General features: G+C 45.5%; 1 protein-coding gene across 3 annotated transcripts in view; it reads right to left on the minus strand.

Moving 5' to 3' along the window:
* The window catches only part of FNIP1 (folliculin interacting protein 1), a 60,773-nt gene that overhangs the window by 7,533 nt on the left and 26,268 nt on the right, over positions 1-26,972 (minus strand). For 2 of the 3 annotated variants that reach the window (XM_085236382.1, XM_010719255.4), the window contains exons 3-13: positions 19,281-19,424; positions 15,314-15,414; positions 14,978-15,052; positions 14,663-14,754; positions 12,430-12,513; positions 11,413-11,484; positions 10,515-10,650; positions 9,795-9,996; positions 8,916-9,001; positions 2,921-3,067; positions 1,031-1,200 (exon numbers count right to left, since the gene is read on the minus strand). In XM_085236382.1, coding sequence (XP_085092508.1) covers positions 1,031-1,200; positions 2,921-3,067; positions 8,916-9,001; positions 9,795-9,996; positions 10,515-10,650; positions 11,413-11,484; positions 12,430-12,513; positions 14,663-14,754; positions 14,978-15,052; positions 15,314-15,414; positions 19,281-19,424 — 1,309 coding nt within the window. The remainder of the gene's footprint in view (positions 1-1,030; positions 1,201-2,920; positions 3,068-8,915; positions 9,002-9,794; positions 9,997-10,514; positions 10,651-11,412; positions 11,485-12,429; positions 12,514-14,662; positions 14,755-14,977; positions 15,053-15,313; positions 15,415-19,280; positions 19,425-26,972) is intronic. The other variant, XM_085236383.1, reaches the window with a different exon arrangement.

Here is a 26,972-nt window from a genome sequence, read left to right on the forward strand (position 1 = left end):
TATTTGCACCACCTCACTTCAGTCCCAAGCTCTGGACGCTGGTCCACGTTCCTTATATAGTCATGGGAGAGAGGAGGCATCTGCTCTGAATTACCCTGGATAGTCTGAACTTTTACCTACCAAAAGAAAGCCGTAAGGGGAGAGAAACCTATGCCAAGAATGTAGGCAAAAAGTGCCAGTGGCAGGTGCACAGCTGAAGCCAAGCTTCTCTTCCCTCCCCTCGAGCTCCCCTATGGGTCAGATGGGCAGCCTGGAAGACCAGGCTCCAGATTCACCTGTATTATTCTGGAGGTATGAGGGCACTCCATGGGTGCAGGGACAGGGGACACAGGATCGGAGAGGCACTGAAGGCCAGTGTAACAAGAGGGGATTCCTTGAGCCCATCAGCTCTGCCGTCAGGCTCCTTGCCAAGAACCTGGCCATCCCTGCCTGTTCTGGAATAGGAACTTCACAAAAGTTTCCCTTCCTCATCCAAGTGGAAGTTTGTGTGCAGAGCAGGACAACCTGACTAGAGAGCAAGAAGATCATCTTCTCTTCTCTACTCAGCAATTAAAGACAACACAACTCAATCAACTAGGCTTTGAGACCTTACCCAGGTCATGATTTCCTGTACTGTGTCACTCCTTTGCCCGTTGTGCTCATCATATGTCCATTTTTCATCAAAAGATGGATTTTTTTAGATTTGCTTTTTCTAGAATCAAACTTATTGATAGCAGCATCCCAAATAAATCAAAATGGAGTTTCTTTACAGAGACAGGACAAAAGAAGGAACAGAATCCTCCATCATCACCAGGGCAGGAGATCTGTCACAGATGACTTTTTGGCTGCCATTTTACAACTGATACTGCCTTAAGAAATTATAGCACATGAAAAAAAAAAAAAAATACAGTGAATATCTCTGAGCCTGAAATACACACTTTTGTTTTGAGGAGAAAAAACACATCGTTTCAGCTTGGAGGGGGGAAGTAACACATCCATAAATACCACCAGTTGTACTCCTTCACACAGGTTAGAGGTGTTTGCCACGTACCAAGCTGTGCCCACAGGGGGTTGTATGGGTGAGTTTTGGCCAGCATGTCCACGCTCTGGGAAGAATGCTTTTCCAAGAAGATTCGTATAGGTGGCTGTCCATTGGGCATGACCGTAGGGACCCAGGCCAGGTGGTTAGTCAGCACTGCAGTCAGGAGAGCTGGTAAAAACCTGAAGGCAAAATGTACAACAGCATGTCAAACAGACAGCACTTCCACACTTTACGTGGATGTGGGTGGCTAACAAAGCAACGGAGGTCATTCCTTAGGTCCTCTCCTCCCACATGTGCAGAGCTTTTTTTTTTTAGAACACACATTTAAAATAAAATGAAATATTTTAAACTTGTGGCATCCCAGCTCCTCTGTTTGGTAATTATCAGACTTCCTATTTTGCAAGCTTTGTGTTGTAAAACATCTCAAAACGGTTTGACTTAGTTCTCTATAAGAAGAAGGTGGCCCTTTGTGTCCCTTGGGACACGACTGCTCCAAGGAGGCTACGGATGAGGAGGAAGAGGATGTTACTCACTGTCACACCTGTTCAATAGCTAGGTGCTGTGCTCCTTCATGTAACTATTACGCAGTTTAAGCACACACAGAAATGCCTCTGACACAAAGTTCTTCAATAGCAAGAGGGAGAAAGGCAGCCCAGCCACAAAGGCTGTGTTCTGCTGAAGCAGTTTTCACCAGCTCAGTAAGCAGGTAAGGCAGAAAAGCTTCCTGAGAAGTGCTCAGGGATTTCCTGCAGTGATGCAGTGCAGTTCCTGCCAGAGCTCCCTCTGTCTCTCCCAGGAGCAGTGCAGGAGCTCAGCCCAGGCTCTCTCGCACCGACAGATGGAGCTGGTGACTCTGCAGCCAGGGAAGGGAACCAGACAAACCTCCCTGAGCCCCAAATAATGCTGTTTGGATAGCTTCAACTGTCAGGATCCCTACGGGTTACATTTAGCCCTATTTCTTGAGCAGAGAGAGCCAAAAGAGGAAAGCAGACTTAAAAACAGATTGCAAAGATACAGAGCTTGCTTCTCCTCTGCCTTCCATCAGTGTAAATCTTACTACACTGAAAATAAAGCAAACAAGCTCAAACAAATTACCATTTAAATGTAAATAAGAAGTACAGGAGTCAGAATGACAGGGACTGGAAGAGGCCTTTCCCAGCAAATATCTTCCACTGCAGTAAGAACTGATTTTTGGCAAGCACATCTGAACCCCTCACAAACCTTATAGTCCACCTTGACAAGAGAAAGAGTACAAAACTGACCCCTGGCTGTGAGCTGAGGGAGGGGAGAGGTGGCAGAATGACAGCTGAGTGGCAAGGAGCAGCGCTGTCACCCCCCATACACCAGCACAGAGTTCACTGATGGGCTTCCAGCTCCAGCCCTGGTGTGTCTTTGTGCTCCTTTCAGCACAGTCAGGTTTAGCAGCAGTCTGTGGTCAGACAGAACCGCATGTGCTGGGTGCCAAACCTTGCTCACTGTGTGGCAGCTGATCTGGAAGGTGGACGTGTTACACGAGGTGTGTGTGCCCCTCACCCACCACACGCTCCCTATGGACGTGTTTCAGACATTTCACTTGTACCAGGATTTACAGGATCATGGGGAAGCAGCACTTAATGAGGTGCCACCTCATTGCATTTCTGGTTTCAAACAAGGCATTCATGAATAGTGTTTTCACAGAATTATAGGGGCTGGAAGGGACCTCTAGAGATCATCGAGTCCAGCCCGCCTGTAATGCAGGCCCCCTATAGCAGAACTGATCCCACTGACTCAGGCAATGCCTCTCCAATCTTTGCAGGCTGACTGCCTTTCTCACTTATTATTATGATGAAGATTTTAAAAAAATCAATTCAAACATCGGCATAAAACATGTACGTGTTTAAAAACTCAAATCCACCATACTGATTTTTTGCAGCATTTTCCATCAAGAAGGTGAATTCCTTCATGAAGCGGTGGCACAGTTGGTTCTTCTCCGGAGTCCCTGACATCATGGTAAGCCAGACGGGCTCCCCAATCCGTGGCATGGTGTACAGGTTGCAAATAGTCGTTCTGGAAAACAAACAAATATCAGAACATCAATGGGGAGTCAACTCTTTGAAAGGTAGATAATAGCAGGACAAGGGGAAATGGTTTCAAGTCGAAGGAGGGAAAGTTTAGGTTGGATGTCAGGGGGAAGTTCTTTACTATGAGAGTGGTGAGTGCTGGAACGGCTGTCCAGAGAGGCTGTGGATGCCCCATCCATCCCTGGAGGTGTTCAAGGCCAGGCTGGATGGGGTCCTGGGCCTGGTCTAGAATTAAATGTGGAGGTTGGTAGCCAAGTCAGTGGAAGGGGGGTTGGAGATTCATGATCTTTGAGGTGCCTTCCAACCCTGGCCATTCTGTGATTAAACAAAGCAAAGAAGGGCAGAGATCCCCACTCCAATCACCTATTGCAGCACTGAGGCTGTGCTGCTCTTTCTCCCAGCAGGAACCCCCACCCTGCAGAGCAGCCCTGCAGTACAGCTGTGTGTGGCTGAGCTCCCTTGAGCCCAGCAGCACTCACTGCCCTGCTCTGAATGGAGAGCAGTGAATGATTTTGTTGGGGTTATTTCCCTGCTTTCGCTGCATTTCATTCACAACTCGTAACTGCTCCATGGTTAATTTGTGACTAGAGCAGATTCATGTGTACTTGATTTATAGAAGTGCCCTGAGTTGCTCTTTGCTGTACCAAGTGGTGCATCCCCATGTGCTCACAGAGGGACCAGGTTATGCTTTAACTCAAGCACAGCATTTGAGCATCAGCTGCCTCCTGGCTTCAAGGTTTACAAATCTACCCACACACTTCTGACTCCACAGACAGCAGATGCATTCTCAGAACTTTGGCTTTGCAATAAAACACCAGACCGTAACCCCTCTGATTGCTGAACTCATCTAAACCAACCCAGTGTTTTAAAGGCAATGCCTACATGATGGCACTCTGTAAACTGACACTTTCATCACACCAAAAAATTAAACCCGAAAAAAAGACTCACAAGGAAATGAGTGATCAGCTCAGGTTTCTCCCCACCTCACGCGCTGCTTTTTCCAGAAGCGGTGCCTTTGTTTCGCAAGACAAAGATTTACGTTACCCCAGCAATGCCCAGAAATGCCTCAGATTAACACAGACCTGCGTCGGTCTGAGACTCACAGCAGTCCCAGGGCTGCTGAGCACATCAGGCAGGCACACACTTGGGCTGCAGCTGCCAAATTTTCAGTGGTTTCACATTTAAAGTGAAACTGTGCAGCAGAGCTGGCACCGGCCCCAGTGCATGGCGGCAGGAAGGGAGCAGCAGGGGTGAGGGTGGGAGGCTGCTGGAGTTCTCTGCCTTCTTCTGCCTTGTTTTTGCCTGCATCCAGGCCTGGGGCTCCCAGCAGAAGGACATGGAGCCGTGCCCAGAGGAAGGCCACAAGTGTTGCCCAGAGGTTGGAGCAGCTTTCCTGTAGGGACAGGCTGAGAGCCGGGGGTGTTGGGCCTAGAGAAGGAAAGGTGAGACCTCCCTGTAGCCTTCCCGTTCTTGAGGGGAGCTTATAACAGGAGGGGAGTGACTCTGCACGAGGGCAGATAGCTCACAGATGCTCACAGTACCCCTGGCCCAGCCGGGCGCTGCTCCCCATTGCCACTGCAGGCTGCTCTGCTGGGCACATGCGTGTGCAAGGGCAGCAGCAGAGCAGTGAGCTGGGGCTGGCAGTGGGGTCACGGGGAGGCAGCTTTGTGTTCACTGCCCATAGACCAGAATGGAGGTAAAGGAGGCCCAAATAAAGGGAGAGATCCCAAGTCCGTGAACTTAAGAACTGGATGAGTTTCAAAGCCCAAACCAAGCATCAAACCCCTCAGACACAGCTGACTGGAGATAAATGTGACGACAGCCTAAAATAAAGCTTATTTCTCCTTCTTATGCAAACTACCTGAGCCAAGCCTCCTGCAGCTAGCAGCTCCACCGCTTTGAAAAAGAGAAACTACTTCTAAACAGAACCCAACATATTAAAATATTTGTTTTCGTTGAAAAGATAGACCGAGTCTTGTGATTCGTTATTTACTATTCTGGTAACCCTGGCTGCATCTGCAGCCGATAGAGTTTCCTCAGAGACAGATCAGATTGCTCTGGCTGGCAGCCAGCAGGCATGTGACTGCAGCACGGGGAACCTCCATGCCGAGCCCGCACGGAGCAAGGGCAAGGATTAACTGCTTGCCAGCCCTGCGAGCACGCAGCAACGCTCTCCTCCGTCTGGTGAGGAAACAAAACACAGCCATCAAACTAATAATATAAAAAGAAGCACAAAATATATATATATATATATTTTTTTAAGAAAAGCATTGCTTCTTTAGTTAGCCAGATTAAAAAAAAAAAAAAAAGCTAGCAATTAATAATTGAAGTTAACCCTTTTGAGTACCCCCTTCCCTCACTTGCCTTCCCCCAGCATCCCAGTGCCCTGCAACATCCCATAGCAGCACACCAACGGGGTACAGCTGGCAGCAGCCCCTGCTCTCATGGGGCTGCAACGTGTTTAAAGTGTTTGAAATCTGGAAATCGTAGAATGGTTGGGTTGGAAGGGACCTTAAAGATCATCCAGCCCCACCACCAGCTGCCCCCAAAGCTCAGGCTGCCCAGCACCCATCCACAGCCTTGGGCTCTGCCAGGGATGGGGCACCCACAGCTTTGGGCAGCAGTGCCAGCACCTCACTGCCCTTGGAGTGAAGGATTTCTTCCTCACATCTGACCTTAATCTCCTCTCTTTTAGCTTAAAGCTATTCCCCATTGTCTTATCACTATCAGAGATGTAAGAAGTCGCTCTGCCTCATCTTTATGAGCTCCCCTCATGCTCCAGGGAGGCTGAAATCAGCACAGGTGGGAGTGAGGGGCTGGGCATTCTGAGGCTGTGGGCTGCTCACCATTGAGACCGGCAGCTGGGGGAGGAAGCAGCCTCTTGATGAGAGGTGATGGCCTCAAGCTGTGCCAGGAGAGAACCCGGTTGGATATTTGGAGAAATTTAGTGGCTGGCCACTGGCACAGCTGCCCAGAGAGTGAAAAGCCACCGACCTGGAGGTGTTCAGAATGGTGGGGATGTGGCACTGGGGGACACGGTCAGTGGGCATGGTGGGCTGGGCTCGGGGTGCATTTGGTGATCCCAGAGGTTTTTTCCAACCTCAACAACTCTATGAGGCAGCATCCCTGCAGCTCCCCTTTCCCATCAGCAAGGCACTGCTGACCCCGGCACGGTGCTTAGCATCTTCTTGTGCAGCACTTCCAAAAAGAAAAAACATCAATGGTTTGTAAAAGATACTGCACATCAGTTTGCTCCCTGGTCTCACTCCCTCCTCTCCCACAGTGCAGGAGTGGGGTTTTCCTGTGCAGGGGGTAAAACCCACTGCTGCTCACAGCACCATAAGCTGCTTAAAAACTGCTGGCATAAAGCAGGATGGAATCTGGCTGCCAGAAAGGAGCAGAGGGTGTTTCCCTGGGCCTGTACATACTGCCTCCTCAGCACTGCTGCCTGCTACACGGGCACCCATCAGCTGCAGAACCAGCACCGCATCAGCCTTGGGGACTGAGGGAGCTGAAGTGTTTATGCAAGTGCAGTGGCTTATTTCATAAGTCATGTGTCTGCACATCTGACATCCACAGAGAGTTTTAAGCCTTTAAGTCAAGTGTTCATAGCCAAATCCATCACCACTTTAGAACACAAAAACTGGTGCAAAATGAGTAATGGCACAAGGGCAGTCCTGGAGCTGGGCACCACACTGATGGTGACTGTGTCAATGGCATCGATCTGCAGCAGCAGTCAAGGAAAGCAGCTGTGCTATTGCTTTGAAAGTCTGTCCTCACCAAAACATTTTCAAAAAAACAAAGTGCCCACAATGAGTTAAAACTGCACAGGATTACACTTTAGAAACGGCAACCCACTGAAGTCAGCACCCTTCTTCCCTCCAGCAGAATTTGCTTAAGAGGGTAGAAATCAGCGTGAGTTTCAGGTTCAGCAAAGGACTCGGGCTCCTGACTTCCCCGTGACTCCAGTGGGGAAGCAGGCGCCCAAGGAGATAACAGCAGCCTAAATGGGTTTGCTGAAGCTGTGCCAAAATGTCTTTGCATCCTGTCTTCAGTGCTTAAAGATCCCTTTTTCCCCCTTATTGCACAGACATTGCTTTGCTGCACAATGCAGCCCCTGCACAGCACTGCGAGGTCCTTGCAGCTGGGATGGCTCCCAGCACACTGACGAAACCAGCGCATGGCCCAGGTCTGCTGCCCCAGGAAATTCGGTTATCCGACATTAAACTGGATTTAATTCACCTCGTTACGCTATTAAAGAGTAATATTTATATCACCATGGAAACCTCTGCATAAAACTGGTCGTTCCACACGGGGTTACGCAACCAGCGGGTCATGTGCACGATGTCCTACAATGGCTGGGGTGAGGAGTGCCAGCCCAGGGGACGTGACTGCCCTGCCCTTCCCTGCCCAGCTGCAGGCTGCCAGGTGAGCTGCTGGCACCATGGCACGGCCCTGCTGTACTGCCCAGCCAGAGCAATGAGCCGTAGGGCAGATGGGTGGGCCTGCAGGCTCAGCTCTCCTGTACTCAGCTCCGGGTACCCACCCCTCCTGTCACTCTGAGACTATTTAACTTGGAAGGGAATGGAGAATGTGCAAAGTCCACCGAGTGGGGGGGGAATGTTTTGGGGGAAGTTTCGGGGAAAGCACATGGGGGATGCTGTTATCAGGGAATGGGAACACAAAGAAATTACTCAGGGAGAGGAGGGAGAGGGTAGGAAGAGCAGAGCAGAGGGAAACCCGTGGCTGCTTGGAGTTGCTGAACTCGTCTCAGCCCCCTGGGCAGAATCTGTGGCTCCCAAAAGTTTTGCGCATCCTCTGCTCGGCTCTTGGCACAGCTCACCCCATCCACGTGCTCTGCCGTGCCTCCTGTCCTTACCCAACACATCCCCTGCGCTTCCCTGGGGGGAGGGTCTACAAATACAAACAAATCAAAAATATACAGTGTCTTTCCCCTGAAACACCACCCAGCCCATGGTGCTGAACTACAGATAAATGAGTGAGCCCTCAGGATCCTTCCTGCTGGGTAACATACCTCCCAGTATCAGAATTCTCTGGTTTAAACATCAGCACGTTGTCTGCTGTCATGTCTTTAAAAAGGAGCTCTATGCTGGCTGTGGAAGGAAGCAGCCTGCCACTCCCATCTGAGAGGGGATGAATCACTTGAAACAGATGGATTTCATTTTATTTCCCTCCCCATTACTTAGACTATGGAAAGAACATACAGTTAAATGTCAGGGATGTGCTTATCTGTGTTACTACATATATTAATTGCTGAGAGAGGCTCTCTGCAGGTACAGATAGCAAGAGATTGCAGCACTGTTTTTTTCTGAGTGAAGAAGATAGATCTCCTTCCCAGTACTGGTTATCTGAAACTCATTCAGAGAGAAGAATTTAGAGAGGGGTGAAGGTCTTGCTTTGCTCACATATCAAGAAAATACCAACCAAAGGAACCCAAAGTGGGCTTGCAATTCTCATCCCTCAGTGGATGTCAAGACAAGAGGTTGCTGGGAGCTCATTATCACCTAAAGCGCAGAAATCGTTGGTCACTTCTGCTCTGCTCAGACTGAGCCCTTGTGGATACACAAGGCACACTTGGCAAAACCAACAACCACAAACAGAACACGTGGCCTGCTATCTCCAGGTCCTCTATGGTACTTACTTTCAAAGAAGACGTTAGACATTATACACTACACTTCTAGAAGAGAAAACATTTTCCTTTTGAGATAAGACCTCCAAAGTCCTGAAAGTCTTGCACTGAGGAGGAACACCTTCTAGATTGCTTAAGTGCTTTTGAAGAAACAGCCACAAGAGATACGAGAGAAACTGCTCACCTGAATTCATTGAGGGCATCAACAATTCTGTTATATGCCAAACTCCGCTGACTGGCATCAGCTGATCTACGACTCATTTTCATAGCCTTGAAAACAATCATTAAACAGATAAGTAACATCAGACATAGCTACAGAAGCAGAAAAAATGGAAAACAAAGTCATGTGTTTGACTTTATCTGTCATGCAACTAGTCATGCAAATAATTTTTTTTTAAGTGATAAAATGATGGTACAAGTGCCAGCATTCCTATCTGAGAAAAGCTAGGTGAGGCTCATGCCTTTGCAGCCTCATTCTCCTGTGCTTTTCATCTTTAAAGGCATAAAAAGGGTCAAAGTTTTTACTGCAGTGGCAAAGTAACCACTGAGTATTTCCTAGAAGAGAGACGTGAAGCAAATCTAACCACATATTTGAAAGTTTCCTATGTATCAGAATCAGGGCTTAAGATGAAATAAATAAAAATGGAAAGTGAAAAGCTTGATCTTTATTTACAGTCTGGAATATCCTAGAGATAGGCTCTTATTCTGCAGTCCCCAGTGCTCAGATACAGCTGAAGCAGGGAAGTAAAGGTGGCCCTGAAAACACCTTTTTCTCTTTGCTGATCCAGAGCTTGCTGGGAGCCAATGCAGCCAAAGGCCTGTTGTCATTTCAGCAGTCTCTGTAGTATAACACAGCTGTTCTGTCTGCGCTCTGTGCTGTACTTTAGCAAGGAATAGAAAACATCAGAGACGTTGTGGAGCACAGATCCTTGCTGGTGCAGTTTCAATATCAGGCAGCAAGTTGATCCCACTTTTGTGAACAAGTAACAGGAGTAGGAAATGAAATGGGCTGAAAGGGAACTTACAGCAATACAAGCAAAGAATCAGAAGAGGCTGCGTTTACCTGTTCTATTGCACTCTTGAGTTTGTTCATGTGACTTTCAAAAAGTGGGAAGTGTGAGAAGAAGAATTCATTAAACTTGTTGTTTTCATCTTCGTCTCTTGAGAGTGAAAAGATAACTCCGATTGCTATCTTCTTCTTCCTAACGATTCCTGGGCTGGGACCAGAGCTGTCATCTGACAAGTTGAAGCTTTCATCCATGGACCTTGGAACATGGAAAAAATAGAAAGTTAATGCAATCCACTGTTTAAAGTTGTACCTTGGTTTTCCTGTGTAATTAAATTCCAGAACATTTAACTTCAGCAAACGCCTTTTGTTTGCATGTGTTGTCAAATCACCACCATCGATAACCACTTTGCAGATCTTCAGAAGCAGCCTTGCAGACAGAAAACCTGGAGCCACATTCTAAGCATCTGTGGGATTAGAACAGGCGTCTTCACTCTCTCTTACTTCTGCCAAGAATTTGCATTTTGAGTAGGATTTTAGGGCTTCTCATCCTCAAAAGTACAGCCTACAGGTTTATATTTTGCCAAGGATCTCCCAGTTAGTGCAAAAGGCCTCAAGAAAATGGAGACTACAAAGATCAGGTGTTGAACTACTGCCCGATATCCACCTTTGTAAATACACTACTGAAAGCAACAGCAAGGACAGACGTGCATACGCAAGGGCAGAATCAAGCTGAAAACAGTGGAAAAGCATCCAGCATTATCAATTCCTGCTCACCATCGAGGGAAGACCCCGTTCTCCAAGCTGGTCGTCTGGCTGCGCCGCCAACGCCTCTGGTAACTGCTGGCACAGCTTTTGTTGAACGAGGAGCCCGGAGATGGAAACGGAGTGATGAGCAGGCTGCTAAGAGATGCTGCAATAATTAAATAGATAAATATATAAATCTCTTCGGAAGGAAGAATATTTGGAAAATAATACCAGCAACCAAACTATGCCCCTGAATATACCCTGGATTCCCTGAATATACCCTGCTCACAGAGTGCCTTCTCTTTTGCTTATCTACGCTTCTCATCTGAAAATAGTAAGTCTATAACAACATTAGCAAGCTATACAAGCACTGCAAGGGTGGAACAGTCTTGCAGCTTTATATAATAAGCAGCGCACAGGCTGCACCTTGCTCATCAACCCTGAGTATTGGGAAATAAATTCTTTGTGGAAAGGAGTAATGCTAAGTGCATCTTTAAGAGCCTTCCCAGCCCTACCCCTAAGCGCCCAACCCCCTGAGTGGGGATGGCAGTGGCTGGGGGGCACTGGGGATGCTAGCTCCTGTTTTAACATTAACACCATCCTCAGTTTGGTAAGGAGATGACAACAAGCACTGCTTGGAAATGCCGTCCATTCATTTCAATATTTAATTGGCCTTGCCTATTTGCAATGTACTTTAATAAATCACACTGCTGTTCAGATAGGCTCTGTGGGGCTCTTATGAAACAAACACCCTCAGCGCATGAGGCTGCAGTCCCATGAATGCTTATATGGAACAAAAAAAAGATGACATTTCAGCACAGAAAGTTACTTTATGATGCCTGTATGTTTCAGTAATGTGACGGTTGAGCATCTAGTGACTATTACTGAATGTTTTCTGAACTGATAGGGTTAATGGAACTGACATTACCAGATCTTGCTATACCGCTGTCTCTGTCCTCATTCTGCTCCCTCCCAGGCATATCCATAGGGTTGCTGTGAACTGTAAAACAAGGAATACCAATTAGCAGGGGAATATACAGTTCCTTTCTTGTTTGTTTGATCTCCATGTAATTAATGAAACAAAAACATGCTCATTAATTCAGATCAACAGCACTGCACAAGGCCATCACCAAGAAAGGCTGCTTAGCTGAGCAAGCCAAAGCACTGATCTGAAAAGCTCGTGTGTAATTTTCTGAAGTCCATATATCTATTTTAGTCCAATTTGCATCAGGCTCACATTCACTGTTTCTTTACATCAATAGCTTTCAATAAAGTTTTACTCTACTGAAAGGATGTTCACCACATAGCTCAGAGTATAGACAAAAAAAAATCAACACTCCATTCCTCTAACAGCATTCCCAGCTATTATATAATTTTAAAAGCATTTTACAATGCTGTCTTGAAAAAAATAAATACTTTTAAACTGCAAGCAGTGCATTGGTTGTTCAACAAAGCCGTAAGCCATCCAGAATCACAGTCTGCATTTACAGAAGATCAAAAGTGTATCAGGCTTAAGAGCCCCTACACGTGATGTATTTTACAAATACACCTGTGAAATAGAAGCTACTCAGCCATGGAAATAAGACCCATCTAACAAAAGCAAGAGACATCCACTTTATATCAACGTAGGTTAGCTTTAATTGTTACAGCTTGCTGAAGCGAATCCAAATGAAAATACTCGATGCTACTGTGACAAATTATTTCTAAAAAGATGAAATCTTGCATAAATAAGTTTACAAAACAGAAAAAACCAACCAAGCAGCCCCAAAGAGGGCTATTTAAATACCTGCTGTCCTCTGTATCCAAAAAGATAAGAGCAGAGATCGCAGTCTGCTTTGTATTTAAAAAATGTAAGTCTTATTTCCAAGGCAGTGCTACCAACACACACGTGGCTGTCCCAGCAGCTAGACTAGGCACACAGCACAGCACACAGCACACTGCAAACCTGCAAAGAAAGAGGCGCTCCGGATCAGGCGGAGCGGACCTTGTTCAGAGAATGCCCGCCTGGGGCTGCAAAGCTGTGAAAGACCTACATGGCAAAACGTAAAATACACATGAAAGAATGAGGTTAGTAAAGCAGAACAGTCTGTAGGGAGGGGGCCAGGGCAGGGAGAAGATACAAGCCAACATAAATGCAGAGTAACGTTCGCAGGAGAAAGCTCTTACGCTTAACAAGAACGTTGATTCAAGGAGCGTGGCTCACAGTGGAACTACACACTACTTATGACATTAAAATAATAGACAAAGCTTTACACCGTTTCCCATACAAGGACGGGGCTTCTGTCCACGGCCTTTATTTATTTCTATTTTTCTGAGTTGAAAATGATTAATTTATGCGGGCTCCGAGCCCAAGCTGATCACAAACAGGAGATTCATGGTGGAGGACAATGTTTGTTTTAACATCACACTGGGGGGTGTCTGAGCAGTGCTGTCACTGAGGAGAGGAGCAGGCAGACATTGCTCTTGGTGGAACCAAGAGAAGACACCAGGGTGAAGGAGCTGCTCTGAGAGCAGTCAGTGTGCTGCATCAGAGAAATGAGCATATAGAAAGCACAAAGTTAGCAGTCTTCTTAGTGGCTCATACTGAGAGTACTATGGGCTGCAGGTACCCAAAGGAAGGAGTGTATTTTCTGCAAACAGAGCTGGGTATTCTAACAAGTTAATTGCCAGCCCCTCTCCTAGACTGGAAGCTACTGATCAGTCAAGGTTTACTGATTACAGGAAGCACAAAGGCTGCACTTCAGCAAAGCTCCCTTCCATTCTCATGGGTCTTCCTTCCTTGGTAAAGGACGGGACATGCCGAGTGCTTCTTTTCTTTTTGCTTTCTTCTTTATCCAGCATATCTAGAGAAGTAGCTTGTAAATAGATCCCAACCAAAACACAGAGCCTCCTCCTGCTGCAGTCTGGCAAGGGCCAGTGAGTCAGAAGCAGTCTTTGGTATTTAACACCGTTGTTAGAAATGCTGCAGTTACAGATTAACTTCTTTGCCTACTTTACCCATGGTTCCCCATGTGCTGAAATAAGAACTGTAAACAAACATTGCTGAACAGAATGACAACCTGTGCAGCTCAGCTGCAAAGCACTTCCAGCATCCTCCTCCTGCAGGCACCTCCTCCCTCCCTGCTGGGTGCCCAGGTGCCACAGGCTGCTCCTCCATCAGATTCAGCCTAAGAGCTCCAACAGCTCCACGTGAGCTCACAGATTACGTGATGTAACACTTTTGCCAGCATAACCACAACAAAACCTTAAAAGTATATGAGTAGGGTTTCCCTGTCTCACAGAAGAGAAGGCAGTAGGGAGGAGGGAAGCAGACACTTGTTCCCAACAAGAATTAGAATTACATAGAAGACAGAAACCCACTAACAAAGATACCAAATTCCATACTTCCATCCCCAGAAAAGTACATTTTACAACAATACTCTGGAAAGTAAGTGAAAAAAGAAATCCCTTATTCCACCTACCATAAGAGACATGTTGTTTGGAAAGCAAACGATCTAAATCAAGAGGAAGGCAAGATGTTCTCCCATCTGATCAGTGAAGTACAGAATCTTTACTATTAGATTTCACATCAGGAAAAGTCAACATCCGCCACTTTGTTACCTAATGCTCACAGAGCCTTGACCCACAGCACTCCCACAAATGCTGACAGTCAGAGACTCCAAATGGTTTTTCAAGACTGCTTAGCTTCCAAGATCAGACCAAATAAACAATCTGTCTAATCTGATCAAAAACTAAAGTGTAACTGTGCAAGGTTAACTTAGCATGGAATATACAGCCACATGTGTTCAGGTGGCCAGAGTACAGAACAGAATGGAAATTATTAACAAAAATAAAATTGGGGAACTAAGCCAGGCAGAATCAATCCTGTCTGATCTGAAATGTGGTGCTCAGGAAGTTCTACAGATTATTTTCCAACATTTTCTGTATTTGAATTTAGATATACTTAATATTTCTCTAGGGAGTTTTATACACACACATGCAGCTGCATATAATTAAGCCACTGGTAATTTTTTGAACTGCCTAATTTCTTCACCTGTTTTCCAAATTAACATTAATTTTCTGTTAAAATCTTAGCTCTCCTTTTTATTTTTGCACTTGATTCTACTTAGAGTTTCATATTCTAGAGTCTGTGGTTACTCGGCTAAAGACACCAGGAAATAAAATCTGTTTGTAATTACCTATATTCCCAAGAAGTCCGTTCATAATTGTACTGTGGTCGGGCTTTAATGTATTGCTGTCCTGATTAATGAACTCAAGACTGTCCTGCAACCTAAAAGACACAGAAAATAAAACATACAACAAAAACAGTGATTTGTATTTTGGTAAAACACAATGTCACTATATTAAGACTCAGATAGAATGGACAAGAGAAGAATGCAGGCTTACACTGCCACATTCTGAGCTGGGTTAATTAACACATACAAAACTAAACACTGAACAGTTCAAAGCCAGATCTGCCTATATGCAATAGGAATCATTTCTGGAGGACTCACGTATTCAGACTTCCATAGATGCTGCTTCCAGTGCGAGCTGTGAAAACCTTGCTGAGCATGAGCTGAGGAGGTGAGCTGGAAGATAAAGATGTTAGCTAGAAGCAGTGCCAAGATTGATTTTCATTTCCATTTCACACCCTTCCAGATTATAATTTACAGCACTAAAGACAACATAACAGCCTTTTGTGTCCAAAGTGATGTCAGAATAACTTTAAAGCAAACTCAGAAATTCCTTTTACCCAACGTTTGTGACATTCAATTTGTTTAAAATCAGCACCAAGGATTGCATCTTGTGACAAGACTGGTGGTAAAAAAAAAAAAAAAAAAAGATCTTACCGGATCTGGTGAATTTTCAATGTGGAGCCCTTATAGCTCATGGCCACAGAGCCAAACATCATCTCTCCAAGCATGTTGGCATCTGAGGAGCACCGAGAGCCCTGGGAAAAAAAATAATCCACTTGTTTAGAAACACACTTCTGCCTAAGGCAATGTACCCCTAAGGTAAATTGTCCTTATTTAAAAGATAAACACGCAACATCTTTCTGTCAAATACACCACGTTGAACAGTTCAGTACAGACAATGCTAGCAAAGAAAGCGATCTTCAAATTGGCAGTGCAGTAAACCACTAAAATCATCCAACAAACCTAACCCATTCTGGTGGGGGCCGATTCACAGTGCAGGAAGTCAAGGCACTAAGAAGTTTAGAGTGTAATTACACGCTTTGATGAAAGAAGACCATTATGCCTAAACCTTGTATCTGTTGGACAAGAAGTTGCAAGTTCCATGGTGACCTTATATCAGTTGTGAACTGGAGCCCAGTTGGTTCAGAGTTTTCTGACAAAGACTGAGCTGTATCTTGGCCACGGATGGTAGTTTGTTCTCAGCACATCATTCTGCGGTGTTTCCTGGTACACATGTGATGGTAGCAGGAAGGAGCTGCAGCACTGCACTGCACAGAGCATCATCCCCTGCGGGCAGCTGCTGAGGGCTCACTGCAGGGCACACTGCCTGGCTGCAAGGGGCCAGCACTGCAGGTCACCACCTGGACACAGTGCTGCAGACCACAACCTGAAATGTAAACATTGCTCAGGGCAATCAGCTGCAGACAACTGCTCATCATAGCTGCGTGCTTTCAGTGACTGAGATTATCAGCCCTTTATACAGGGCTGTTTCTCTTCTAGGCTGGCAGCATATGAGGACTGGCTCTCCATTTCTATCTTGCCCTGAGTAATTCAGAATGTTGTGGTTGCTCACTCGCAGTGCTCAAACAGCTCACAGGTATCTGAGGTGTGTGGTAACTCACAATACTTCCTCACAGTAATCCTTCCTGAAACCAGCATGGAAATAGCCTCGTGTTTGGAAATTACTAAGTGCCATATCTCTGTATCCCTTATCCAAGCCCTGAATAAGCAGGCTCCTCACCCTGGTTCCTAAATAGGCTTGGGATTTATCTCACTATTTTGCCCAGCGTCAGGCAGTGAGCTCAGAGTGCAACCAAGGACGGGGTGTCCACACCTCGGGTTCCTACCAGGAATGAGGCATGATATGGAGACGACCACTCCATGTTGCTACTCATGCTAGCCCTCAGAACAAGGACAAGAACAAGGAAATGCTAATCAGCCAAAAAGCAGCACACTTGTAGCACTTCTCAGCTTTTAGCTCTTCTCAAGCACTCTCAATTAAGATGGCAGAACATTAACAGCCGTACTATTAACCTCTGAAATCTGCTATCAGTGCAAGAAAGATAGGGGACAACTAAAATAGCAATCACAGCTATAAAAATGAGCATGGAATTACAAAGTTTGTTGGTGTTCATATGACAGGGCAGAATCTGATGGTTTGCTGGGGCACAGAAATGTCCAACTTACTCCCCAAGATTTCACACTGCCTACTGGTCTGGGTGAACTGGAGGTAGGATGGGAAAACCGAATGCTAGAAGTGGTTGGTACGGCCCAGGAGCTGCAAGGAAGAAAGAAATGGTAATGCCTCTGGGAAATGATGGGTCTGTCAGCATCACCAAATCCCAGTGTAAGAACACTGCAATTACTACTTCCAAATATATTATGGTTGTTACTTTTAAATCTGTTGCAGATCTTCCAGTTGAAGAACTTCTTCTGAACAAATGTCAAGCCCTTGATGGTCACTTTTGGTTTCAACTTCCTGCTATGGTGCAAATCTAATTCTAAACATGAGGAAAGCAACGCTTCAAAATAACTTATTGATTTTCCTTGTCAAGAGACCAAATTAAAAAAAGAAAATGAAAATCAGCTGCTTTCAAATTTAATTACAGAGATTTCCCTTTTCCCTGAAAGACAGAGACAAGCAATGCTGAAGGCACAGAGTGTGGAGTGTGCTCCACAGAGTGTGCTCAATTCTTTGCCTTTAATTCTGCAAAATAAAGATCTCTTGAGACCAAAGTAGAGTGCAATCAACTGAGGAAAGGGGTTAAATATTAAAAACTCAAATGAAAAATAGCCAAGGAGCATCTGGCAAAAAGGGCCCATCCCCCAGCACCGACTGCTTGGACACAAACCAATGCCCCAGGTCATATTTACAAGCATGCATTTAAAAAAAGATCGTAAAATACCAACAAGTGTTTCTTATTGCACATTAGCATACGAGAGGTTGTAAAATTATCATTATTTGGAAATTAGATTTTTGAATTTATTACCTCAAGCGTTTACTGTTTACTGTACATAATGTCCTATCAATAGCTGAGTAGGTATATAAATTAACAATGCTATAGATGTACCTCAAATGTCATCACCAAAGATCAGGGAGACTTTCAGCCCTGAAAACACAGACTGACAGGCACAGAAGAGGTAACATTAGAGCAATAATGTGCAAAAACTTGCATTGCACTTTCCAAAGAACAAGTAAAAATGCTCACTTTAAGTTCAACACATACTGAAACAAGGAAACCAAGAACTATATAAAAAGTCCTATTAACATTGTACTGTTTGGGCTTCCATTTTATACCATTGAAAAAGCAACAGAAAAACACATTAAGTAGCTTCCAAGGGTACAGAATAGAGCAGTTAGAAGATAGAAAATAGCAGGCTGGCCGATGCTTGGACAAACTTGCTAGGACCCTTTCATGCACAGCTTGAAAAGAGTACGGGGAATGCAGTAAATGATTCACAACAATACTCCTTGGAAAACCAACTTAAGCTGGAAGCTTCTTGCACACTTTCTGAGCCAGACATGGCCACACATCCATTCACTAAGACCGTGACCAGGTGATATGCATGAGGAAATGAGGACTTCAAAAGGAAAATTTTCCACAACTTTAAAATATTCCGCCATGCTAACCATGAAAATTAATTTTCTTTAATTCTTGACCATTGCTTGCACAGAAGCTGCCCAGCAAGAGAGATAATTTCAGGATAGTGGGGAAACGTCATTTGTCTTGGTCAGACAATACCCAAAGGAGGTTACTCTGTGCTGCAAGGAAGCTGCTAACCACAGCAAAATGCCCTTCCAGGAAGGCAGGAATGGAAAGCAGACCTTCAGCCTTCACCTTACTGAAGCTGTGGAAAAGAGTGTGATGAGAAAGAGAAAACAGGAATATGCAGCTCGCCAAATATAGCAAGAGCCAACGTGACAGTATGAAAGTCAGCACTGAAAGGTTCTTCATTTGTATCTATGGTAGATTAAGACATCAGTAGTACTGTACTTCAGAATATGGCGCAGAGATTGCAGCTTCCCTCAAACACACAATTACTTCATTACAAAGAGTGGAAGGGCTTAGTTCTATTTTAGGGTGGCTTAATATAAAACACTTGTGATCCATGGAAGGGGAGATGACAGTAATATATCCGTGTCAGATGACTCTAGCTACTCTCATGGCCAAAATCTCTTATGTAAAATGTAACACAAGTGCACTGAATCCTCGTTATAAAGCTGTTACACAGACTGTCCCCATAGAAAGCATATTTCTGTGCTGCTTCCCTGGCATTTAGCTACAAAGTAAAACAAACTACCTCGTTTTTACCAAGATAGGATACGTGCGCCAAGTGTGATCATACTGAACGAGTGTTATCACCCAGTCACAAGACAGAACAAATGCCTTGGAGAGGCTTCTGCTACTCAACACCCATCCTGAGAGCCCCAGCTGGTTGGTTTTAAACTACAAACTCAAAGCTACAGAACGAAACATGGTTCAGTCAGAACCAAAGTCTGGTTTTGATTAGAAACTTCTCTCCACCACCAGCATTTAATTTTGAGTGTTTTAAAACATTCAGTACCTCACCTGTTGTGTATATTTGTATATTATACCAAAAAAAGGAAGGGAAGTCTCACCTGATATTTTGGACATTGCTCTTTTGCATCGGAGAATGAGGAGGATGAATTGATTGAACTATCCAAAGAAGAAGAGCTATCTCCTCCAGGCTTCAGCTGGCAACATTTCCCAAACACTCGCACCTGAGCATCGCTGCAGAGTTTCTGAAATACAGACGTGTACCACAGTAAGACCCACAGCCATGAAATCACCAATTAGCAACACTGCACTTACCTGTTTAGGTAAGACATTTAACAGCAGAACGACTTATGCCCCAGGAAAACATTTAACAGAACATTTATTACATCTCTTGCAGCATGGCTGGAGGAAAGCAAGCTGAGCTGTTTTAGTCCTAATGAGCCAGGAGCCAACAGCTCACTCCAACTCCATCTTCCCAAGCAGCCACCCATCTCTGAAGCTCTACCAGGCTCAGGAGGAAGGATGGCCACAACAAGGGGCTCCCTATGCTGTCACTGCACTGCTGCTGCTCACTGGGACAGAGGTGGCACGGCAGTGACACGCACAGCCTGCACCAGTGCTGTGCAGACTGCAGTGATGGGCAGCTCACAATGTACAGAAACACACAGATCAGGAGTGACCGAGCCAAACAGCCCAGACTTTGGGAGAGATTCATGTTCCAAAGTGAAATGGAGAGAAGAGGTGCAACTTGCAGCTCTCCCAGCTGTTCCCAAGTCCCTGGTCTTCTAGAACAGCAGCACAGAGGTGACACGTTCCTTTTGCTTTTACTATGAGTGTGCTGTGAGGCTGAGCATGGACAGAACTGAAAACCACAGCTGGTGTTACAGAAAGGCCAGAGAAATTTCACAAAAGGATGGAGAAATGGTCCAAGCGGTGGTTTCTGAAATGCTGTTCAGAAAGTGTAGCAAAAAGAGAGTCCCGAGGGCTCAGACAGGGCTGCAGCCAGAAGGCTGGGTCATCTGATCTCTGCAGGGACCCTATGCACACAGTATTGCCAATACTGGACTGGAAATGCTCCACCACCGTTCGGTTCAAAAACGTTTGTCGTTTCACCTTCGAATCCCAGCAGCCTCAGCAGAACCAGCACACATGTTAATTAATGCCATCTAGGTATTAGGCAACCCTCTGCACCGAAAGATCTCAAAGGACTTTCCGCGTGCTCATTAAACTTCAAAACACCCACGCAAGGTTGGGATTATTTACATTTGCTGGTGTGCAGCACTGAGAGACAGAAATAGTCTGCACCACTTCGCATTACGTACTAACTGCCCTCAGACTCTCTCCATTAACGTTTCCTACTCAATCACCAAACCAGTAAGAGCAAGCTGGAAGCAAAGAAAACTGGAAACAAGGTTCAAAGGACAGATGGAAATGCAAAGTGCTATTAACATGGCATAGCTTCGTCTCCGGACTCACAGGCTTATATCACGAGGTCCCACTTCAGGCAAGAACATAAGCATGTTTCAATCTTTAATAGCTACAGAGAAAAGGAAAAAGTAGAATAGGGCAAGGGTGAAATCTCCAGTTCTGGAGGGTGCTAACTCTGCACCTCTGCTCAGCCATCAGCCACAGCTGCACACAAGCAGGCTGCACGCACTGCTGGAAGGATGGCAGATCTTGGCGCTGGGAATCCCATGCCTCTACCCCAGGCTGTGCAGGTTGATGTTGTGTTTTGGTTTTTTCCATCGCGCGGTTTTTATTTGGGCCAAGCCGTGGGCAGATTTAGGCAAAACAGTGGAAAATGTCGGGGTTTACTGAGCTCCACATGGCAGTCTGCACGGCTGCTCCAATTATAGAGCTGCTGCCACAGACAGCCTTAAGGAAAAATGTGCAGACAAATCAGTAATTCTGTGGCAGAGGGGAAGGAAGCATTCACCAGCCGCCGAGTCCTGTGCTTTACTGACATGCATGCCCTCCCATAGTAGTATCCTCTCATTACAACACACTGGTGAGTGCGTTGAATTCATGCAATATGTAGATTTGCTAATGCCTCGTATCTGCAGCTCGAGCACAGTACACAATGGCTGGAACATGTGAATGATAATCATATGACTTCAGTAGGAACTCGTGAACTAGAATTGCATTTTATCTCTGACACAAACAACAATGTCCTAGGCTAGGCAAGCATCATGTGATAAAACCACATAAAATCCACAGGGTTACAGCAGCTTTTGCAGGCAAACCACATTTCAGCTTGCATTTTTCATCTGATGTTGAAAGTTCCCTCTAAAATCTACTATTACAATTGAGATTCCTTCAGACTGTAAAGCCAATAAATGCATTTTTACAAGTGCAGCATTTTCTGTGCATTAAAAGAATAGGCTGAGTTTGCAAATTACTGACTTTAAATTCATTTTTCCTCCTCCTGCATTTTTCTGCAGAGATCCACCAGGGAGTTTGGCATCTTGAGGCAGCAGCTGCCTAACTTAAACAGGGAACCAGAAAAATGGTCATTTGGTATTTACAGTGGTATTTAATGAACCAAGACTCCTGTAAGAAGCCAGTAAAGGAGGCCAGGATCTTTCAGAAACCCAGCTTTACAGAACTTTGCACATAAAGTCTCACCTAAAATACAGAATACTAGCAAACTTGGTTGTTGCACTGTTGAAAACATCTCATGTGCTTAAGAATAACCTGTTGGCCAATGAGATTAAGCACCTGCAACGTCCCTCTCCTCCACAGTTACTAACTATGAAAGGTCAGTGCAGTTTTAGATGCACCCAGATAGCATGCAACAAAGGAGTGGGATTATTTGCATTCCAGTATAACATCCGAAGCATAAGCAGAGTGGAATTCCAAATTATTTTTGAATTGTATGAGGCAAATTTTCTAAGCCTTGGGATTTCTTTCCAAGTACACACAGTTGCAATAATGCACTCTCTAGGCACAGAGCATCTGGATGCTGCGGGCACTGCCGGTGCCATGCTGCTTTCCCTGTGGTGGCCGTGCTCCTTGTTCTTCCTCTGCCAGCTCTCTGCAGATACTGCCCAGCTCCAAAGACTTTCCGACAGGCACGGTTCTTACATTAGAGGTCGTAATTTGCTGGAAGACGTGGAGACCTCCTAGGTAGTTCTGAAGAAAACACACAGTGGATGGCCTTTATAGTAAAACAGGGCACAAAGTAGGTTTCTGCTCCTGGAATCTCCTTTCTCCACTTCTACCAGCAAAAACTTTTAACTCTTTGCCACAAGGTCTATAAATTCCTCAGTAAGTGGAAAGAACACACACAGTGCTATGCACAGGAGGAGGAATTTCCACTGAGCAAGTTTGGGTTGGGGATAACAAGACAGTCAAGAAGAGCCTAGTGCATTGAACTAATGCCAGGCTGTGAGCGTGTGTGTTAGGGACTGCGAGTGACAGAAGGAAGAGAAATGTCATCGTATGTTTTACACTCTCCTACCACTCTGTAACAGCCGGTGCTCAAATATCACTGGGGTGGTGGTTATGGAGAAATCTGTATTCAAATAAGGTTGTCATTATTTGGGAGCACCGTACCCCATTTCCAGAACAGGCTATTAAGCGAAGGGTAGCACACAAAGCTGAAAAATTACTCCAAAATTGATAACTCTTCTGCTTTATTAATATGTGTTGGGCTGAATATGTAATTAAAATATGCACCTGTCTGGGAGTGGGCACTCTTTCCTTCCCTTGCAGTGCCTGCTGTAAAAATCTAGGTCTCTCTCTTAAAGGCAGATGTCAAGAGCTACTTTCTCACTTGATTTCCAGAGCAGCCAAGTTCCTCTATTACTCACAGGAGAGTGGGAAAAGTAAAAAGACAAGCCACTGCCTCCTCACTGGGGTTCTCTAGTTCCTGTTCTTGTGCACAGGAAGGGCAGAGCTGGGAAGGAGGGCTGGGTCTGAGCTCCTTTCTGCTGGTGCCTTTATCTGCTGGCCCTGCCACTCTGGAAACCTGTCCACCGTGTGCCAGATAGGGACTGGAGTCTCGATTTCACACAACTCACCTAAAAGCAAAAGGCTCACTATCCGATTACTAATCCCTCAAAGCAATTTGCTGCTCAACATTTATCCAGTGCTGTAGTATATTGGAGCACACAGTTAATCCTGGCTTGTTTAAAACAGCATGCCATTTTTTTTACTTTGGGATAAATATGACATTTGGAGTGAAAGAAACTGCCACACTAGGAGATCAAGTATCATATGACCTTTCAGTTAAATTATCCCAAAAATAAAGACAACAAGGTTACACGGCAAAGGTGACTCTTTTGCTCCCCAAATCTAAGACCATGCTCTTTCTTAAGACTGCAAGTCTAGATCTCAAACTCTGTATCCCTGGTCCTCTCTCTCCCTACTATTTCTTCCGAAAAAAAACCCACAGAGCATTCTGGACGCTGGAAGCCAGACACTGCCCTCTTCTCATTCTTCTCCTTGCACCCTTCCCAGCCAAACCAGCTCTGGATCTGGACTCAGCACAGTGCACAGTTCAGCTCTCGCTTTCTTCTCTCCTTCCTCATCCTCCTGCTCCCTCCACACCTTCCTCCAGGCTCTTCTTTTGACTTAGGAAATCTTTCCGCTTTGTACAGTCGAGCAACATCTTTCTGCAGTCCCCAGCAATAAATGCTTCCTTGTCGTGGACAACACAAAAGGAAGACAAGCAGTTAAAGAAACCGCTAGAAACTGAACCCATTTGGTTGGAAGCAAGGTTCCCCTCCCAGCTTCTTCCATTTCCTCCCACTTCTCCCTTGAAGCACCACTTCTGCGGCCCCTTGTCCCATTCAGTTGCCAGCCCTGTGCACCCCAGCTGGCCTTTGCACCGTGAATGTGACATAACTGCACAGAGAGCAGCAGTGTGGTGCAGCATGAGAGCAGTCTTCACAAAGGTTAGCGTGAACCGGTGTCAGGGTTGGGAAACCAAGCACTGAGGCAAAGTCAGGAAATGCAGAATGAAGGTTGAGAGCTCAGTGCTGGCTGGGCCACCTGGGGCCTGCACCCTAAGAGCAAACAGGAGCTGCGTGTTATGCTTGGGTTGAAGCGTAGAGCTCAGGAATACCTGCAATAAGTGGGGCTGGAACACCACCTACACTGCAGCACGGCCACGGTAGGCCTGGCCAGGCCTTGTGCTGCCATGAGAAGGAACAGAGGAGTGAGCATGCTGGCAGAGCGCAGCCACAGACTGCAATGCGGAGCAAGACGTGTAGTCTCACTGGAAATGAGACCATGAAGAGGAATGAGCTCAGAAGTAATTCCTGAGGGGAGGCAGTGGATCTGACCCAGTGCTCCGCTACCCGCTGGGCTGAGCAAGTCCACGGGATGTGCATGTCTGGGTGTGGGCTCAGGCTGTTTAGCAAAGGCGTCAGCAATGCCCACCTCTGTCACACACACACCTGACACACAAGTGCCTGCTCTGATACGCCTGCTCATGATCTAGTGTCAAAGGGCAGCCACTCTCTGATGGGTACTCTGACCCCTGAGAAGATGAGGCAGCTACCAAGGCACAGCACCACCTACCTGTTTGCAGGGCCCGACCCACTGACAAGCCGTCCCCTGAAAAGTGAAGGGAGAACCTCTCCTGCTTAGCACCAAAAAAGGCACAGGGCTCACAACGGGGAATCTCGGCCTCCATCCACACGCCAAGTGCCCACAGCTGCCGGCAGTGGCAGTCTGGGTGGAAATGCCTGGCACAGCCTTCGGCCAACATTCCTGGTGCCGAGTCACCAGGCTGCCTCACAGAGCTTAACTCTGTCAGGACCTGGGGCACACATCGCTCCCTGCAGTGCACGGCAGAGCACGGGCACCCATGGGTCAGTGTCCTCAAAACGGGAATGTGGAAGGAACGAGCCTGCTGAGAAGCAGGGCTATTCACTATTCATTCTCTCTCCAGTCCTGAAGTCCTGAAAATCAAGGTATTTTATCAGTGCTATGTAGACTTCAGAATTAAAACGCAGCAAAATGACAATCTTTTACCACAATTAGATATCATTACTGCAATACCAGAAACATCTCAGCAGCCTTTTGTCCACCTCTGCATGACAAGCTCTCCCAAAATTTCTGTTTCCCTAATATTTAGCTCTACTGAAGACAAGAGGCTGATTTCATATTCAACTGCAGACACAAAATCCTTATCTGTGTTATAACTACATGCCCCTCACAGATAACATGAGCCCAGTAATGCTTTACTGACCAAAGTCTCGCTTGGTGTGAGCATAAGCTCTGGAGTTTCACTCAACAAAAAGCTGAAGCCTCCTATTTCATGCCTTTAAACATTTGTTTCCAAATAAGTTTGCACTAATGCTCCTTGAATTTTATATCCATAACTTCCCTTACTGAATTCAAATGAGTGAGTCATGTTCAACCTTGGTCCACCGCACACAGCTCCTGACGTGCACTGAGTTTAATACACAATACACAAAACACAAAATATAGTAAAGTATACCTGATGTCACTGCAGGTATACAACTCAAATCAAAATCGCTTTCAATCAGACAATTGTTACACATCTTGGAAACAACAGAAAACAGGAATTGAAGAGCACGGCCAGCACCATCAAGCAAAATGGCACCTTCCTGGCTCTGCATTTGGCTGCTTGGACTTCAATCAGCACAGTCTGGCTACTGCTGGGCACCCTCACAAACCTCATCTCAGTGCATTTGTAAATGCAGAGGTATTAATCACGTAAGGAAATGGGGGCAGGGGGAGAAGATGCAGAAAGCACTGGCCTTTGTGAGGCCGTTAACAGAAGCCTTTCACAAGGGAGAGCGCCCAGCCCACACACATGTCTTGCTGCAAAAGGGCAAGAGTGCCTTGGAATGTGCTTAGTGCCAAGATCTGGCTTTGTATAGGCAGGGTGTGTCTTTCCAAATGAAAATCATGATAAAGAGCAAGAAAAATAAACAATGCAATCCCTTGAAGATGGCCAGGCTGCTAACTGTACAAGCCTGTACTCAACTTGCAAGAAGCTGAGCCCAGGACTTTGGTGCACATTCTCACCTGAGTAATGTTTCTGCAGTATTTTAAGAGTAAAGCTTTTCCTAACACGACACTATGTGAGCGCTGCAGAAGACAAATACCACAGCAAGCAAGAGTTTTCAACATACTGTCTTCAAAAGTCTCTCAATAACACACACACACACACACACACACACAAAAATATAAACTTACCAGAGACAGGTGAAGTATATTTCAAAAACTCTCACATATTCATTTCATAGGGAGGTGAATATCGCTTATTCCCACCCACATCCCTCTTTCACTCAGTGAGATAATAAAGGAGAGATAATATGGAGCAGCATTAGCTTAACTATCAGTTGTTTATTCTGTTGCTACTGAGCTGCCAAAGTCAACTGTTTTTGTGAAATAAACCAAAACAATGAGGTGTGCAATCTCACTGTAAAAGTAGGGATCTATCTTAAAAAGGCTTTCAAGAAATCAACTGAAATATGACAAGAGGGTTCATACTATACAAGTGTCATTTCCAGAAATGAAGAAATGGTAATAAGCAAAGCCAGCAACTCATCACAGTAAATATCTTGTTTTTAAAAACCTATGTTTTCCTGCCAAGAACACCTGGAAGAATAGGAACTTATACTTGAATAAAGCTCTTCTAACAAGTAAAATTTAAAAAGAAATATGTGTTTCATTCATATTTGTTAAATTTGCTTCACCTGATACATTCTCAAACTAGGAAATAGGATCTTGATTCATAGCAGAAAGTGCGCTACAATGAGCAGTCTGGAAGTGGCTTGATGCCACAAATGGACTCCCAGAGGTTAGGAGGT

This window comes from Meleagris gallopavo, chromosome 15, assembly GCF_905368555.1.
Source record: "Meleagris gallopavo chromosome 15, MGAL_WU_HG_1.1, whole genome shotgun sequence".
Classification (NCBI taxonomy): Eukaryota; Metazoa; Chordata; class Aves; order Galliformes; family Phasianidae; genus Meleagris; species Meleagris gallopavo.